At 36.0% G+C, this 19701-nt stretch overlaps 1 protein-coding gene across 2 annotated transcripts in view; it reads right to left on the reverse strand.

The window, feature by feature from the left end:
- The window catches only part of PTPRR (protein tyrosine phosphatase receptor type R), a 246176-nt gene that overhangs the window by 20462 nt on the left and 206013 nt on the right, over positions 1-19701 (reverse strand). For both annotated transcript variants that reach the window (XM_079141329.1, XM_079141330.1), the window contains 3 exons: positions 12358-12437; positions 11794-11931; positions 1035-1145 (listed from right to left, as the gene is read on the reverse strand). In XM_079141329.1, coding sequence (XP_078997455.1) covers positions 1035-1145; positions 11794-11931; positions 12358-12437 — 329 coding nt within the window. The remainder of the gene's footprint in view (positions 1-1034; positions 1146-11793; positions 11932-12357; positions 12438-19701) is intronic.

Genomic DNA, 19701 nt, shown 5'->3' on the forward strand with positions numbered 1-19701 from the left:
GTAGCCAGAAAGAATCTTATACAATGTATTTCCTGCTCTCCTATCCTTCTTGATAGGTTATTATAAACCATATATATATAAAACCAGTATGAGGACATTTAGTCTCATATTCAGTGAATGCTGATCTTTCTGCACTCATCCCATATTCCAGGGATTAACAGCAGTGAGGAATTCTGGTAGTAAGGAAGCTAGATGGGATACCTAGATTGGAAACACTTTGGATGAGGGCCCTGAGCACATCATCTCAAAACCCCGCACCCTACTGGGGACCTGGTATGGACTGGGTGAGTGTTGAAAAACAGATTTGGTAAGTTCCTTCCAATGTCAAACTTTCCAATGAAAACAGTCCCTGCCCCTCTCCCTTCACTGTCTTCCTCTTTGTGATGGTTCTGTTCCAGCAGTGAGGCTGCTCATAGGCTTGAGGTCTTTGGGATGATTATTCTTTAAAAGCAAAAATAACACCATAGCAATATTCCCCGGTACTTGCTGAGGAATGAGTTAAATAAGATAATTTTTTATGACATAAGCCGGTCTGGGGAAAGTCCCTATGAAGTACTGGAACTCCAGTTTTTGAAGAACTCATCGACACTTCAGGCTTGTCTTGCCTGCCACAGCCACCCATTTGGGGCAGATTTTTTTTTTTCTTTCCTAGTTTCCAGGCCTTGCTTAAAGCTGCTTAGACCAAAATGATGTTATCAAAAGAGTTATGGCAAAGTCCCCAGCACAAAGCTTTCGTTAAAGGCTTTGAAAAGGTTAAATCAGAGATGTTTTATTAATGCAAATTAGAAGATCCCAACATCCTACATAATGAACTTCCTTAATGTCTACTTAGATTAATTTAATTATTCCATGTACTAATAGTAGCTGACAACAAAGAAATACATGAGGGACTGATTATAGTTTCTCTTTGATTTAACATTATTTAATTTATTTAAGTGAATCTGCAATTCTTATTAGGGTAAATAATTTCAAAGTAGAAATGTCACCCTCTAATTTCATCCACTTCGTAGGTAGCTAGAGCTATATAATCTTACCTTTAAGACAAGGTTTCGAATGGTGTAGTTTTCACATTCATTTACACTGATAACCAGAACCTCGACTTTCCCGTATATCCCTCTCTTTTCTGGCCAGTAGAGCACACATTTCTGGAGGAGGAGAAGGAATAACACAGTAAATATTAATGACTTTTATTACCCTTGCTTCACTCAAGCATCTCAAAATTTTTGTTGTCATCAATTAGAAAAATCAAATGTCAATTTTTAAAATTCTATAAATATACTAAGACCATTGAACTGTACATTTTAAACAGTGAATTATATGGTATGTCAATTATGTCTCAAGAAGGTTATGATCTTTTTTAAATCGATTTTTGTAAGCCCTATCAAACACTATCATTATTAATCCCATACCAAAAATGATAATAAGAGTAAGGCAAAATTTTCTCAAAACTCTGCAGAGAAATTAAAAGTTACTTAACTAAATTAAGAAATTAAGATCCAAATATTAGAGTTTATCATGTGATGACTAAAAATAAAAGAAATAGTCTCCCTCAATGATTGAGGCAAGGCACAATTCACTTGTGTGCCTGATATATCACATAAGACTATCTGTAATATATTAGATGCCATAGAATGAAGTTTCCCTTGTATGTAAGGCAGAGGTAATGACCATTATTGCACCTATGATATTATATTTTCTAGGTCTAAGGGGTTTTTAACTTATGGAACTATTGAAATAAATGCACAGTGAAATTATGTTTAACATGGTTTTATGATGGATCTCCTTTGAAGGGTTTAATAAGAGTAATAATAACTATATTTCAAGCAAGTTAGCATAGCATAGTGGTTTTAAGGTGCACACTATGGACTCAAGAGAGTTTGGATTCAATTTTTGATACCTCTCCTTATTAGCTGTGAATCCATGAACAAGATACTTAACCTCTCTGGTCTCATTTTCCTCATGATTTAAAACATTCAAATACTTAGGACAAAGTCAGGTATACAGTAAACTCTTAAAACACAATGCTATTAATGTTGTTATATTTTAAAACTATAGGGTGATATATTGTGAACCCAAAGTGATTCAGTATTCATGTACTAAATATTATTTTATTATTATATCCAGTCACCATTATTAAAAGAAAACTGCAAAATGAGATTCAAACATATATATAAGCTCATATTATTTATTACTTTATCTTTTAAATAACTACAAAGGAACTACTAATTTTCTAATCATATTTTTTGATGATTAAAAATTAAAGAATGAAATTTCATATTTTATTTTGAATGCCCAGGGAAATAAAGTTAATTCTAGAAATACTGTTTAAATAGCACTTATCCCTTTCTCCCAAACATATCCATTAATATAGAGAAATTCTTTTATTTGTTGCCTTCAATCAGGGTCTTTTAGTACCCTGGATACCTGGTTTTCTCATCTAAATCAAAGGCGGATGAACACACTTGAAACAATTTTAAATACTTAGAGATTTCAAAAGAGCAGCAAAAGAATCACAGACTCACAGACCTAAAGGTAAAGACATGTACATTGTCAGTAACACACCTCGGGGATGTATAATGCTTAATACCAACCACTCCACATGCCAGAGCCACACGGATGTCACCTCACCTAGCTGAATCCCAGTTTCTTTCATCCATTACAATATAAACATATTTACCTCCTCCACATTTTGATCCTTCTCCCAATGAGGTAAATCATTTCAGCTTTATTTACATGCCACCCAAGACTGCTAGGCAATCAGACTAAAGGCTTGCTGTGGCTGATTTAATGCTAGCATGAAGAAAAGAAACCTTTTAAAAATAGAGCAACTTTTATTTCCCTCCGCCTGTATGAGTTGCCAAATGTCTAAAATTGTCCCCATTTGTTAAAGGTAATCATACTAACCAATTTGCCTGGTTTCTTTCAGTGGAGCATCAATTATTTCGCTGCAAGACCCGAACTATTGTATTTCTTAAAACCCATGTCTGCCGGATGAATCCAAGAAGAGTAATAAAGAATCTTGGAAAAATTGACCAAAGAAAGAGGCAAGCAGTGGTGCAGGAGTCTGGCATATGTGGTGCTCCATTGTCCACAGTCAGACCCAAGCAGCAGGCTTCCATTTAGGAAGGTGGCTCTCGAAAGCAGGAGGGAAAGCTGCCAGGCAGGAGTTTGCTGCCTGCACCTGACTCAGAACAGTACTTGAGCAGGCTTCTGCACCTACTTGATAAGTGGAAGCATCGGCTGCTTGCTTCTCTCCCAAGCTTGCCCCGGCCTCTTGAATGTTTTCCTTGTCGCTTTACCAAAAAAGCAATTGGCAGCCAGCTCCCAGTAGACAATGCAATGCGACGACGTGTTCCTTCAAACAACCCTTAATTAGCATCCCATCTCCTTTCTGAGATACAATAGCTTATTTTTACACACTGAATACATTTTCCCCCTTTTAGAAGAAAGTAGAAAAAAAAGACCAGATAAGTGTGGGCGCTTTTGAATATGGGGTGTGTGTGTGCAGAGAACTGCAAATGGAGCTGTTTCTAAGAGCATAAGTTCATGTTCAAATTATTTTCCTGAGCAGCTTCTTCAGGTTTCTTTATTGTGGGGCTAACAATGATATGAAAGAGACAGAAAATGCAGGAAGCAAAATGCCATCTTACAGATAATGTTATGAAATCACACTAATTGTAGATAATTCAAAATAGCATGCTATCTAAGCAGGATATAACCCTAAAACATCACTATTTTTCCAACTAGACTGGTCCTTTAGTCGAATTTTCTATTAATCCTACGAATTCATAATTTGGAGGAAAAAGAGGTTTTCAGAGGACCATGTCTCTCTAGGGTAAATAAGTAATTATCGAATCCTGATTGAAAATACTGTGGACATTAGCTGATTCTTTCTAATTAGTTGCTTATAGCAAAAGTGGAATACAATGTGAAACAATGCAAACTCATATTTTTATGATTTTTCCCCCCTTTGGCTATCCTCTGTCACCCCTATCAAATGAGGGCTTATTTGTGTTTAAAGAAGAAAGAATTCTAACTAGTAGTTTAGCTGTCTGGAAATGAGATATCTATTTTTAAGTTATTTTCCTTTAGATCCTGTACATTTAAAACCAAAGAGATTTTGCTCTATGAGCTAAAGACATGCATCAGCACATAGAAAATGGCTCTAAATAAATAAGAAGAAGATGCTCAGTTTCACTTATTGATATGCAAGAAAGGAATAGAATTGGTGAGATTATCTAAAATTATTATAGTTACTCTTATTTCCAGCTCTGCAGCAAAACATTACTAACATTGGTCAGCGATTTCATATCAAAAGTACTTTCACCAACATTATGTCATTTAGTCCCTTCCACAATTCTTTGAGGTATGTAGAGTAGGTAGTAGGGTAGTAGGTATTGTTGTAATTCAAATCATTTTATAGCTGAGGAAACTGAGGCTCAAGTGTTTGGGGTGTCTGGGTGAACTCCTTCTGGAACTAGGATCCTCTGGAAAACCACCCTTTTATACATTCAATTTTCCATCTTTGATTTGCATTTTAACTCTTAACCAACCCTACTTAAAGACAGCATCAACCAGAGTCTTCCATCCTTCTATCATATGCTGATGCCCAGGAACACTCAAGCAATTAGGCCTAGTATTTCTGTCACCAGCTTTCCCCTGTATGTTTACTAACTTGTATTTATGCTGAAACCTCTTTATGGCAGTTCTTGTCATTATTGAAGCCTGATAATTTAATTAAATATTATGTAAATCAGTGACATTGGGGTGTGTGTTGGTGCTTGGAAAACAATACTCGAAGGTAGGCACTTCGTGTGTTGAGCAGTTTCAACTCAGGTGATGAGAGGGCCTCAGAAGTGACCTTCTCGTGCCCTCCCGATTGCTCTTGTCTTTTTCCCCACAAGGCGAGTCATAGACACCAGTTTCTCTTCTTCAAGGCGGTTCATAAAAATTAGAACCCTTCCTCCTCCAAAACAAGTCATGAAATTGGAAGCCCTGCCTTTCTGTGCAGGAGCTGACAATCAAAAATTCTCTGGCCTATCTCATTTGAGAGTAGATCACAGGACCTCATTCCAAAGGGGTTTTGCCCCATACCTGGGAAGAAGGAGCCATACACAGAGAGGACAAGAAGTATCTCCCCAACTCACTCTGTTATCATTAGACTGCACCCTTTTGTCCAATCACATTTCTGCATAGCTGTCCCTTCTTTACCAAACCTAAGCATGAAAACAGAGTTTTCCCTGGTTCTTCAGGCCTTCCTTTCCAAAAACTCCCATGTCATATGAGGCTTTGATGAAATAAATTTGCTGTATTTTCTCTTGTTGAGCTAACTTCTGTTATAGGCTTCTGTTATAGGAGTGTCAACTGTGACCTTTATCATGGGAAGAGAAAGTATTACAACTTTCTACCTTTAAGGTTAAAAAAAAAAAAGATTTTATAAGATAATTGCATGGGTTGAATATATTTTTTTATTGGGGAAAAAAGTGAATCAGTAAAGAAAACTATAGTCAAATCAGGTAAAGTTGTGACAACTATAAAAGTTCACATAAAGTTTAAAAATCTAATTTTGATTTCCGCATTTATATTGTGCCATGAGATTTTCTATGTTTTTACTCACTTTAAAGAAATGGAAATGGGAAGTTTTGATAATATTTAAAGGGTGTGATATACATGAGCTATACGATTTAGGACTCTAGCTCAGAATAAACACTCAAACAAAAAGGACAGAGTCTTACGGTTTAAAAATAAGCATTTTTTTTTTTTTTTTTTTTTTTGCAGTACCTGTAACCCAGGGCTTCAGTCTATGCTAATATTAGCATAGTACTTTCTAATGTACAAAGTTATCCAGATGTAAAATATTACTGAATCCATTCCAGTATCTTTGTATTAATAAGCCATGGCTTTGTTAATAAGCCACACTTCTCACATTTTTCAGAATGTGAGTTTGAGAACCAAGACTCCCACCAACTTCTGACAATGACCCTCAGTGGTTATTGCTAGGTGATAGTTACATCTTTGACTTCATCTCCTACCACTCTTTCCCTTGCACATTTGGTTTCAGCCACTGCTCAGTACACCTAGCCACTACCTTACTTCTGCACCCCATTATTTCTTACCTGGGAGTTGTACAACTTCCTAACCTACTTCCCTACTTTTCCTTCTTTTTCTTAAATCCAAATCTCATATCCTGCCTCCAATTATATCCCTGCTACACAAAATGCATTATTTCACTCTCCTTCCAAAACATCTTCAGTGGCGCCCCTGCCTATATAATGAAGTTCAAAGATTTTTTTTTTTTTTTTTTTTAGCACAGTCCTCTATTCAATGTGACTTTTCCAGTCTCATTTCCCTTCACTCCCTACTAAGCCACATGTGCTGAAATCGCACTGAACTGCTCAACTCACACCCGCTCTGTGGTTTTTGGATGCTTTTGTATGTGTTGTTTTTCTGGACCATGGTTTTCCCCTGGGCACTTACTCATTCTGCAGACCCAAAGGCATTGTGTGAATTCTTTGGCCAAATAAATATAACTGAAATGGTTATTTTCTGTAATTTTATCAGATGGAAATGAGAAGAAATGAAAGAAGGGAAAAATTAAAGTAGGATTCCTTTATGTGGCTTTTAGAGATGAAACTGTTTGCAATGCCTGAATAAGTAAGTCAGTAGGTAAAATGGAGTTTACAGTACTTACATCACATAACTAAGATGAAAGACACAGGCAAATGCAGTGAAAGAAGATGGTTGCATTCAATACTCAGTGAAGTATTGTTAGGCCAAACCACCAAGTAATTCCCTCACTTTGTGAAAGATAAATTTGGTGTCTTACTGTTCTCTGAGAGCAATAGTGGGTCGCTTGCCTTCCAAAGTTTTGTACTTTTTTTTTTTTTTTTCTGGTCTCTATGACGGAATCAAGAATAAGTGCCTGGGTTTTGAAATCAAACAAACCTGGATTAAAAGTTGGATTCTAACACTCACTAACTTTGAAGTTTTAAGTAAAATGACTTCATCTCTCTGAGTTTCAGTTTTCTCATCTACAATGTAGAAATGTAAAAACTACTTTGTAGAGTTAGAGTGAGAATTAACTGAATTTATGTATGACTGTTTAGTACAGATATTCAATAGATGGTAGAGGATAAAAATACCTCCCATAGCATGTGTATTATGCTCAACATTTACACAGAAGGGGAGTGCTATGCAATAAGCCACATAAAGAGGTAGTCTAAGGACATTGGCTCCCTGGATGTATGCAAATACTACTTGCCATTCTGGCATTGATCTAGTTCCAGTTTTATAGGCTTTGTTAGTTCTGTCTTCTCTAGTAGTAGAATATTACATGAATAAAGAATTTGAACGTTGTGTTTTAATATTTATTTATTGCAAAAGGAATTCCCTTCTTGTTGAGATTTATCTAAATGAGGGAACTCAAATTTGTTAGTAACTAAATCTCTCTTATTACAACATCAGAACTAATTTTTCAGCTCTATTTTCTCAACTTTTGCTAATTTACATTTTATAAAAAGTGAAAAACTGAGAATATTGGGATTATTGAATAAAAGATGGCAATTGTTCATTCATTTATTTGTTAGAAAGTAGAAAGGTTCATAAAAACATAAAGTGTGGGAACTTCTAAAGATAACTCCATTTCCATATTTTTAGGAGGAAATGATTTTTGTCTCTTCCAAACAATGACGCTTAACACAAAAGAAAGTTGGCACATTTTCGGTAAACAGCATTTTCCTGGTAGCGCAAAATCTAATGTGTATTTCTTTCAAGCCAGACTTCTCACTATCATTTTGATCTGTAAAACATCAAAGTTTCCTCTAGAGTATTATATTTACATCTTTGGAGAGTTTGGGCAGAAAGGAATTTTCATCTTTATTTAAAGTTATTTTTAAAAAGTCAAAAATATTTCTGGTAATATTTTGACCGTCGACAGGGAAAAAAAGCAGATTACACATGCAAAATGTTTGATTCTGATATTCCTAATAAGTATATCTCAAACACTGAAAAAGAAAAGAGGCTCACAATGGGAAAAACCAACTAACCAACCAATCCACAAACTAACAAACCAATCATCCACTTTCTAACATATGAATTATGCAGTGAAAGATAAAAACAAAAACCTCAACTACTTTTTTTAGTGTGGAGATTATTTAAAAAAAATATTCTAGTCTTCAACAGGTCCACTTGGCTTTCCTATGGAGACTGAAATCTGAAAACAGAAGTAACAGGTTAGTCCAATATGATTGCATCACTTGAAGGAATGAGATGGATTCCATTCCTTTGCAGGCTCAGAATGGAGACCTCTGAGCATCCTTGGTGAGCGGACTCTGCGTCACTGAAGCATGCGTTTTTGACTCAGACAACACTCGTCTCAGAGTTGGAGAAGAGCAGTCATTTGCTGGGCGTTGGTATATTCCTAATTGCTTATCTTAGATTTATACATACTTAGATGTATATGTATATGCTACGTGCCTTCTAGGGAATGCTTTCAGACTAACAATTTTAGCCTCTCTCTTGATAAGACCCTAATTCAAGAAGAAGTTAAGGCATTGAAAGTGTATTTCTGAGATTTTCTATGAGTGAACAAGCATTAGACTACACCACAAATTAAAGGATTAAATGCTCATGAGGACAAAAGTCATAATTTAACTTATAGCTACCAAAAACTACTAGGTAATCCTTGTGAGGTAGTGTTTCACATAAACCTTGCCACCTGTTGATTTTTAATAAGTAAGCAACATTGGCAACTAAGTAATGTTTTCTGTGGAAAATGTGATTTAATTGTTTAAAAATATTTACATGTCCATATTTCCAAATGATTACATAGAGTAAGGTACTTTTCTTATTTAATTTTGTTTCTGTATATTTTTTAGCATATTTGGGATTAAACTCAGGGATACTCTACCACTGAGATACATTCTCAGCCCTTTTTATTTTATTTTGAGACAGGATCTCACTAAGTTGCTGAGTCTGCCCTTGAACTTGGTGTCCTCCTGCCTCAGCCTCCCAAGTAGCTGGGATTATAGGTATATGCCACCATGCCCAGCTATGATTTTATTTTTAATAAAAGAAATAGAATTTTTGTTTGAACATTTCTGTGTCCTCTTGTGGACAGATTATAACTGGATTTATCAATGTGGTAATCACTGGCATTTTATTGGCAAGTTATTTATTTGTATTTAGCATGATTACAAATTTATTTGGATTTATTTCTAGACTCCAATTTGGTAAAAAATTATCTTGATTTTTTTATATTCTTTCTTTTCTCTCTCTCTCTCTCTCTCTTTCTCTCTCTCTCTTAGTTAATTTTAAAAATTCTATCTTTTTCCTCTTCTGCCAGATTGGAAATTATGCATTCTACTTCCATTCTTTTAGTAGGTAGCTTTTAAATTTTAACATGCACATTTCAACTTAAAGTCTAATCTTAGTCTGTATTTCTGCCCTTTTCATGACTAACACAAAAATATTTTAACTTTCTTCATGCTTTATTATTATTGTCTAGAACTTTAATTCTATCTTAATTCTTCTTTTTCAATCCTTTCTAGGTATTCTTCTGAATTTTGGCTTCTATTATTGTCTTTTTGAAAAGTTTTTTGCTAATCTGGTTGTTAACATCATCTCTGGTGTTTTTCAGTTCCATAGATGTGTCTGGCTGTAGATTTATTTTTACTTATCCAGCTAAGGATTTATTGTGCCTTTCAAATATGAAGCTCGTGTCTTTCAATGACTTGGAAAATATGTAGCCATTTTTTCTTTAAATATTTCCTTTTCCTCATACTTTTTTCTTTTCTTCTTCTAAGTCATCCATTAAACATTTGTGGGGCATTTAAATACATTTTTCATGTCTCTTCAACTCTTTTGGTGTCAGCCATTTTGATCTTTCAGCTAGTTTTGTTAGTTCCAACTTCTAATTCACTAATTATTGAGCTATGTCTACCTTTATAAACCTGTCTGATAATCTTTTTTCATTTTAATGTCTATACAACATTTATTTCTGATACTTTTAGTTTGATTGTATATATTTAGTCTTTTTTGATAATAACTTGTTCCTCTGTCAAATATTTTATTTTGTAGTTTGCATGCTAAATTATTTTTAAAAATCCTATGTTCATAAATTTCTATTATTTTAATGTCTTCTGGATCTGTTTGTACCATTGGTTGCTTTACCTGTTATTTTTCTTTGTAGTATTTTATTTAATTGTATGTCTAATAATTTTGATTTGTGCACTTATGTTTGACTGAGTTTTTTCTGGAAATTCTGGGGACTTATATGGAGATTGCGTGCATTTGGAAAGTTATTGTCTCTGTTTCTGTAAAGAGTAGTGTGCTACCAACTTGATACTTCTCTTATGATCGCTACCCAATACAGCAGTTTCTGAATTTAAAATTCTTAGGTTTTTCACCTTTGAATATTCATGAGCATTTTTTTTCAATCCCAAAGAAGGCCAGATTTAGACAAATTAATTTCCTATTACAGTCCTTTTTGGTAGGCAGGTTTATTTTTGAGGTTTACTTTCTTACTTAAGTTATATCCCCTGTAGATGCTCACTTCCAGTTCCAACTAATGGTTTTTACAAACCAGGATCTGTGTCCGATTTATGTATTAAAACACAAGTAATCCTTAATTCTCTGGTTTTATACTTTTATTAAATTTTTGAGCAACCGAATTTCCTTTATTTTACTTTTAACAAGCTTTGCTATACATATTGATATTGTTTCATATTTTACCCAGTGTAACTGGTATATAGTCTGCTGTATTTCACAAAATCTGTATATGTATGTGTTGATGTATGCATATAAAGAATACACATTTTAAACTTGAAGAATCTTCTATCACAGTTAAAATGCCATGTATTTTAAATAGTTGTGCAGGAATTATCAGTGTTGCCAGGGTAGTATTGTATTGTATGTATGTGAAACAACTGAGAATATTATTATTTTTTTTTAATCATACCACCTGAGGTTCTCATATCAGATTCATGAAATGTGTTTATTAGTAGGCTATATAGTTAATTAGATATATACCTTTGTATATTGGCCCAAAGCATACTTTTTCCCAGTATAAATTTCAAAAAAATGTTTCATCTATTATAGTAAAAATGGAAAAAAAAAACCCAGCAAACTTTTTAAAGTTTACAAATTGCTGTTTTTCTGAGCCTGGTTCTTTCAATTAGCAGCAGGATTATACTATTTGTCAAGAGTTACAATTCACCAAAAGGGCATAAGGAAAAGCTTAGTAATACAAGTAATATCTAGGACAGCAGACTTCAGAATCACTCAACATCTTTACTGAGATCTGTGGGTACAAATGAGATGTATGTATGCTAAATATATTGACTTGTCTGAAGGAAAGTTATCATTCATAGAATAATACCAATTATCATTCCTCAGAAGTATAAAGTGGTCTAGCTTTAAGTGCCTCAAAGTTTCCATCTTAACCCATTAACTTCCAAGTTCCCTATTTTGTAACTATTTCAACAAAATTGACACAGGTGCATTAAAACAGGTTGGAAATCAAAATTGAGTATTTATGTATTTGAATATATTAACTAATATTATATTAAAATGTGATTATATAAGTGTTTTATATAATTATACTGAATGTCATATCATTTTATTATTACATTACATAACTTTATTTGAACCGTTCATGTGTGTTTCACATCTGGGACAATGGGACAAAATACGTTAAACCTGTCTGTCAGAGGTATATGGGGATTTTGCTTCCACAAAATCTCTTCCCTAGCACTAGAACGTGCATTACTTTCAGAACTTGGCTAAAGATCATACCTCATTTTTTTCTTTGAGTTTTGTGATCATAACAATCACGGGGCTGTCTTCCTGCCAAACCATCTGCCAGAAGTCATTCACGGTGTTGATCATGGGACCCTGCGTGGCGATGAACGCTTTCTCCTTGCCACTGTAGCCCTAGTTGGAGTAAAGAGACAAACACATTGTCTTTGAAGTTCACGCCTTGCAGTGAAAATTTAGGGGAAAGATCTTCAGAACAAAAGAGCCCGCTGGTCCAAAGGCAGTATGGGGTGTGGCAGCTTCCTGGATTCTAGCACCACGATGAGTGGGGCTGTTTTCCCAGCAAGTTCAACAGGGCAGTAAAGGTTGGCATGCTCAGGCCTCACAGAGCACCTATGTGAAGACCGAAGCCAGGGACTAAAAGGAGGACTCACTGTGAAGGACTCACCCCAGGGTTGGTAAACTCTAACAAACTCAAAACCTTGCTGGCAACCAAGAGAAAACAAACTCAGAGTGGGGAAGAAAAGCAAAACAAAACCGCAACCAATAATTCCAAGTAAGTCAACATGCTCACCAGAAAGAAATTTCTATTTATTTACTTACCCTAATATAATTAGCATTAATGTAGGTGCTTAGCGAATCAGTTACATTCTTTGGCCTTAAACACACTCTGCTATGAGGATCTAATGGAGAAAACAAGAAAGAATACATTAAATAGTGTACTCTTTTAAAATCCCCTAAAACACTTATAACCTATAAGTGGCACACCTGTTAGCGTACACACCGATTGCCTGGTATGTGTCAGTGTCGGATGCTGTGCTCATCTCTTGAGCCATCATCACTTACTGAGGGACCTTCAGGCCCATCTTGACTTCCACTACTGACATAAATCTTGTCCATGAGGAAGAGTTGAAGAGTTTATACTTCATGTCATTTTTCATGGGCTTTTGATTCTTGACCCCATATTTCATTTATATCCTCCTCATGTTTTTGGTATTTGGAATTTGAACAAGGTCTCCCTCTGTTCGTCTTTCTTCTCTCTCTTCAGAGATGAATCTTTTCTTCATATTTCACTATCTCATCTCCCCTGGCTCAACCTGGCCTTGCTTCATGAGCCTGGATTCTGGTCAGACACCCTGATTTCCTGAAATGGGCAAGACTAATTCACATTTGCCTGATACTGTCTATCAGTGTGGGGATGGAGGGTGGGGCAAGCCAACAAAAGAGGGAGATCGTAAAGATAAACACAATTCATTTCAGTGAGTTCCCAGTTGGTTCATAAAATAACCAACAATCTGCTGATTACTTACTGGATGTCAGAGTCTGTTTACAATACTTTATTGGTGTTATGTCATTTAATCTTCACAAGTTATTCATAAAAACACCTAAATTGAGGGTTCCCTTCCTTCCCTATCTTTCAAATAGGAAACAAGCAGAGAGGTTAAATCATTTGTCCAAGAGTGTACAGTCAGGAACTCAGTAGTGGAGTCAAGCTCTGAACATGCTCTGTCTACTCTAGAGCACCCTTAGTGACTATGCTCTGCCACTTCCCTAATGCTGATAGCCACACAAACTAACGATTACAGTACAACATGTTACATCTGCAAAGTTGCCTAGTTTCTTCCTTGAATTCAATGCTTTTCACAACCCTTTCTCAGTGGAAGGTGGTGTAAAAATTGGGGTGCAGCAAAGAAGCACCTCTCCTTCTATACCCATATCCTGCAGTAAGACAGTCTGGGTATGAGACAAGGAGACAATCTTTTTTATTCACAGGCCAAGCTGAGAAAATCACAGAGGAGGTGAGGTAGGGAGAACTAGAGGAAGAAAGTTGCACAGAATGCATGTGAATGGGAGTTAGAGGTCATTGAAAATGTAACAAATCTTGGCACAACCAACATATATTTAATATTTAAATTTATATTACACTAAGCTTCACATATAATTGCTATTAAAGATAATAGAGACTATAACTAGTGTTAGAAAAGAGACTAGTCAGTCTATGAGATTAGGAGTGGTGTGAAAATACAGCCATAAATTCTTTGACACAGTCTACAAAAAAGTAGAGTCCTATTTGAATTCCCTTAAGTGTGGACAGAAATGAATGACTCGCATCTAATGAATGGAACGTGGCAAAGCTGACAGAGCTAACCAGGTCCTAATGTATATCCCACTTCCTCCTTGCTCTTCTTTCTCGAATTGCTTGCCCCGGAGGAAGCCAACTGCCTTGTCTCGAGGGAACTCAAGTAGCCAGAGAGATGTCCTGCCAGCAGCCAGGTGAGGGAGCCCTCTTGGAAGCAGATCCTTCAGCACAAGCCACGCCTTCAGCTGACTACACCCCTGCTCAACGTCTCAACCAAAACTTCACGGATTATCCTGTGCCAGAACCATCCAACCAAGCCACTTCCTGATGCATGAAAATTTTGAGAGGTGTTTAGTACTTCAAACCACAAAATTTCAGGATAATTTGTTAGACAGTAATGAATAGGTAATATGAGGAAAAATAAGGGGGCAGTCACCAAACACTGGAGTGGCAGCACCATTGTTGTCATTGCACTCACTGTGGGTTGAATGTATGGCAGGAATAGAGCAGCTATCAATCTTTTACATATTCTGTCAATTATCATGATTTTATAAAATAGATACTCTTAACATTCTCTTTATCTAGATTAGTTAATGGAAGCATAGTAGGGTAGGTAACTCACCCAAGGTCATGTAGTTCAGAAGAAATAAAGCAGAGATTGCACCTAGGTTATCAAAGTTAGAGCCATAAAGGTCATTATCAAAGGCGATGTTGAAAATGTAGATCTAAATTTCACTCATAAGTCCCTAGGATATTTGAAGTGAAAGCATATTTTTGAAGTAATGGGAGTTTCCATCCAGGGATGGATAAAGCTGATTTGATCTGTAAGAGATCTGGTTTTAGCAAGAGAAGCCTCATTCTGCTTGAAATTACAGTGTAACATGTGAAGACCAAGATACTGATCTGATAAGGCACAGGTAGAAGAGCTCCTGGTCCTGCCAGATGGAAGTAATCACAATCCAGGAGATGTCAATAAATCCTGGAAATCAATGGGAACACCCCTAAGTAATGCCCTGCTCCATAGTAGCAGGACTTCATTCAGTTTCATCTAAAACACGTTGCACAAATTCCTAGTGTGCCCTTTTGGATGATCTAAAGGAAGCAGGATGACTACAGGGTACTTAGAGGACTGGATCAGGACTAGTTAAGTCAGAACAGAACCTTACTGTAGACCAGGGACTGTGGACTAGGCTCAGCAACATGGAGTTCTCTCTTGGGATGGGCGCCTCTAGCTTTTATTGGAATTCCTCCTGAAGGGCTGTGCTGGGAAAAATGATCCTGAAGCAGAGTGCCCTCCTCCTTACAGCAGAGAATGGGGCCACTGCAATGTTTCCAATGTCAGTTTATCACCTGGAACCCCCACAGTGTAGGTTCTAGGAGTCAGAAGCTGGCACTAGTCATTCAAATGCACCTCATTTCTTCCAGAAGTCATGAAGTCATGACAGCTGTTTATTTCCTACAATGGCAATAGCAGGTTACCTTCATGTGCACAGGCCATTTTCAATAAAGAATTTTCACATAATTTTATCTTCATGATGTTTTATCCATTTAAAAAATATATCCTCTAAATATAAGCTTTAGCCTCTACCTGCACCTGCTGTCCCACACCTAAATTTATCCCTGTTGGTAAAACCTCTTGTTCTGAATAAAATTTACCAAGTCCTTCATAATGTCAAAGGACTTGTGGTAGGCAGTTTTTTGTTCTCTCATCTTTCCCCTCCCCTTGCCCTAAAAATGTTCTTTGAACTCCTATGAGCTGCATTTTTTAAAATTCAGAGTGAAATGACTCTATTTTTCTTTGCATATCTTTTGTCAGTCATATGGATCAAAATTCTTTGCAGAATACAAAATAGAAAACGAGCTGAAAGAGAAGCCACAGTGGAGCAAACAGCAGGATTCACTGAACACACTCCATTAACGATAGCAGGGAGGAAGGGCCCTGACTGGGAGCTTTTGGCTGTGTAGTCCCCTTGAGCATCTTGTTGAGCATGTGTGGTGCCATCTGGCATTTATGCTGTCATCAGCTGGAGCACACAATAGCATGCATAGCGCACGCACACACACACCCACACACCCAGATGTGTATAAAAGACAGTTGTCTCCTGGTATTCACTCCCTCTTTCTTTAGTAAAAAGATCCCTCCCAGGTTCCAGCCAGGACCTTGGTATAATGCACACCATAAGACCCCTCTTATTATCATCATCCCTTGCAATTATTTGTGGCCACATAACTAAGTTCTCACTGTGAAAGGTGAGAGGGATGTATGTGATTTTCACACCAAGGAAGTGAAGTGAGGGGTGAGACTCTCCTTCTTCCACTTCTACTCCAACCTGCTGCTTGAAACATGGTTGCAGTGACCAGCATCTCAGCATGCAAAGAAAGGTCAGACCCTGGGGACACTGAAATAACCAGAGAAGAGTCTAGATGCATAATCTGGCAAAGCTGTCATACTGACTGGGAAGTTTATACCTGGAGGGAAATACATTTCCAATTTATTTAAACCATTACTATGCTGGGTTGTTTAATGCTAAATATACATGTATATATATGTGTATATATATATGTATATATACGTATATATAAATACACACATATATATATTAAAAATTTTGGCAAAAGATATCAGATAGGAACAGTATTATCACAAATCAGTTCTGCCTAGGGAGGCATTAAATAGAGTAGGTGTATTCTGCACATCTAGGTTTTGTGCACATTCAGAAGTTGAATTCAGGCTTTCTTAGGGTCAAAGTTCACATGTTTGTGAAATATCAAGAATCACAGAAGAAAACTTCTTAGCCATATAATAAAAGATATTCCTCTTACTCTAAAATTAAGCCCTAGGTTCTATAGCCTTGCCGTTGGATTGCCTACAGTGATTAGACCCGCCTGGATAGACTAAATTATCCACTGTACTGATTTCTTCTATATTGTCTGCAACAAACTCTGTTCCAAATCCATTCCACTGTTTGGAAGAGGCTATCTCTACTTACCATGTGTTCCCACTAGCTATATGTGGCCATTGAACTCTTGACATGTGGTTAATGTGAATTGAGGAATGAACATTTTAATTGCCTTTAATTCATTTAAATTTAAATTTATGTGGCCATATGTGGCTAATAGTTGTTCTCCTGGACGGTGCAGACCCAGAGGATGAAATCCAAGTTTTTTACTTAGTGGAGCGCAGCAGGTCTTCAATGACATTTTCTCCATAGGCACTTTCCCATGTGGATCTTTCGACCTAGCTCCATGGATCCAGGGCAATCACCCAAATATTCCACATACTCGTATGATCCAGGCATTTGCACATATTGTACCCTCTGCCTTCTCTGCCTGGTGAAGTTGTCTTCCCCATTTTTCAGGGCTCAGTTCAAGTGATATATCTTTCTGAGGCCCTCCTTGGCCTTACCAGACGGTACTCACCATTTATTTTGCTCAGATTCCCTGAATTTTGTTTCAGTATTTATCATTCTGCATTTTGAGTGCTTGAATTTCTGCCTACCCTGAATGGTTTGTGGCAAATCCCTTGAGAGCAAAGATTTATGTAATTCACTTTTGTATCCTACATGATTTCTGTCTGGTCTGTGTTCATAGAAAGTTTAATACTAAAATTAATTTCTGTTAGAAATAGTTAAAACACTGCTTTTGGCTTTCCAGATTTTTTTTTTCTTTCCTCAGAAAAGGAAACAAGCAAACTTTCAATCCTTTTAGTATCCACTGATTATTAGAAGTTTCCATGAACGCCTTGAAACCACTCAGGTTTGAAAAGAGGCCCACTTCCTTCAGTTTTGTAATGCTTATGATGTACATGATTTACTGAGAACCCAATTTTTTAAACGATGCAGAAGTGATTCCATGTCAAGCTGAAGTTGATGTTGGAAATTAGTAATTTATAGTAATTTCCAAGTATTTAGGGGTTTCCAAATACTATTTTATTTTTAAAGCAAGAGCACAACATATGACTGAATAGGGGAAAATATAGATTTCCAAGTAAAGCTTTTCAATATATTGGATTAGACTATTAAAACAGTCAAGGATTAAAAAAATACCATCACTGTCGTCATCATCATCATCACCATTTTCATCACTACTGCAAGAATTTTATTAATGTTATCCATTCGAGTCTACATATTAGTCAAATTCACAAATACTTCTGAGCTATGTTAAATACTTAGCATAGTATTAATGGTAATCAGGGTGGTAGCAGTAACAATTACACATATTGTTTGAATACTGATCATTATTCCTCTCTTTCTTTTGCTCTCTCCTTTGATTTTTCTTCTTCCTACCTCTTTTTCTTTTTTCCTTATTTCCAACAATTCCTCCTTCCTTCTCTCCCTTCCTTTCTCCTTCCTTTTTCATCTTTCCTCTCAGCTTTATTGGACATAAATATAGATTTGTTTCATCAAATCTGTATTAAAATTTGTTCTGTCCAATTTATATTTATGGAATTTCCCCACCTTGGTCTTTCTAAATTGCATGCTGTATCTTAAATTTTCTGTTTAACAGACAAAATGGTATCTAGATCCTGATATTTTGATTGACATGAGATTTTATCAAAGGTTAGTCTGTGCCAAGATTTTCCTTCCAGAAAGAAGTGCATTTGAGCTTTGAAATCACGAGATAAAGTGGTTAGATGGGGGAAAGTATATCATTGCAGCATGTGGATAAAGCCAGGGATGAGAATAGGATGGTTTTAAAAGATGAATCAACAACATAAATGGGAAATGGAGGAAAGGAAGGGATTGGTTATATGTTCAAGGTGACTGCAAAAGAGAGAGAGGACTCCAAACCTGCACTGTCTAATGCAGTAGCCAATTAGTCATATGAAGTTAACTAATTTATCTAAAATGAAATAAAATTTATAAATCAGTTCCTCAGTTGCATTAGCTCTATTCTTCAAGTGCTCAATTGCTGCAGGTGGCTAATGGGTAATCATATTGGAAATAGAGAACATCTCCATAGTTGTAGAGAGTTGATGATGATTAGATGGAAGACCAGTTATAAAAAGCATATTAAAAATTATAAGAGGTCTCTTGACTACTCTACATTTGAAACTTTGAACCCTTCTCTACATAGAAGAGCATTTCCCACAACTTATTCTGGGACTAATGGATTCTTCCTCATTTAGTGAGAGAGGGGAAACAGAAGCCAAGAGTACCTTACTATTAGTTGGAACTTTGCTTATCATTTTACATACAATATCATTTAATTCCTTTGCTGTCCCTGGAAGCTAGTATTATTATCACTGCTTTTGGGGATGAAGAAAAGGATGACAAAGCCTATTACGAATTGTGAGTGGTTTTTCATGGACTAGAAATCTGACTCAACCTGTTGCCTTAAAGAGTGGTTCGCTTGTTTGCATATCTACTTTGTAGTAATACTTAATATAAAAATATAAAAAGCATAATTTAAGTGGAAAACATAACTAGACATTACATTTTTAAATAAAAAAGAATAGAGTAAAAAGTGTTCTTTAATTTTGTATGTATTGCCTTATATTTGTATAAATGACTGCATGAAAGAAGTATGTATAATTTTTATTATTATACTTCATTGGGTGCTAATAATTTCATATTGATATATGATCATCAGGCTATTTCCCCATCGCTTTTGTGATTTTGGATAGACATGCTTTTATGACTAGTATTTATATTACAAAATAATTTGATATAAACTGGACTTTAGCACTTCTGAGCCAGGCTAATATTGTCCTGTCCTCAGAGAAATAGTTAAAATTGAACTAGTTCTTGGTATCTCTGTACAACAAAAATCCTCAGAATTATATGGCATGACTATTGTGTATAGACTACCAAAATTTTAAACATAGGAGGAGTTTATTGTAGGTTAAAACAACAAAAACAAAAAAG

The sequence above is a fragment of the Sciurus vulgaris genome (genome assembly GCF_902686455.1).
Source record: "Sciurus vulgaris genome assembly, chromosome: 5".
NCBI classification, from domain to species: domain Eukaryota; kingdom Metazoa; phylum Chordata; class Mammalia; order Rodentia; family Sciuridae; genus Sciurus; species Sciurus vulgaris.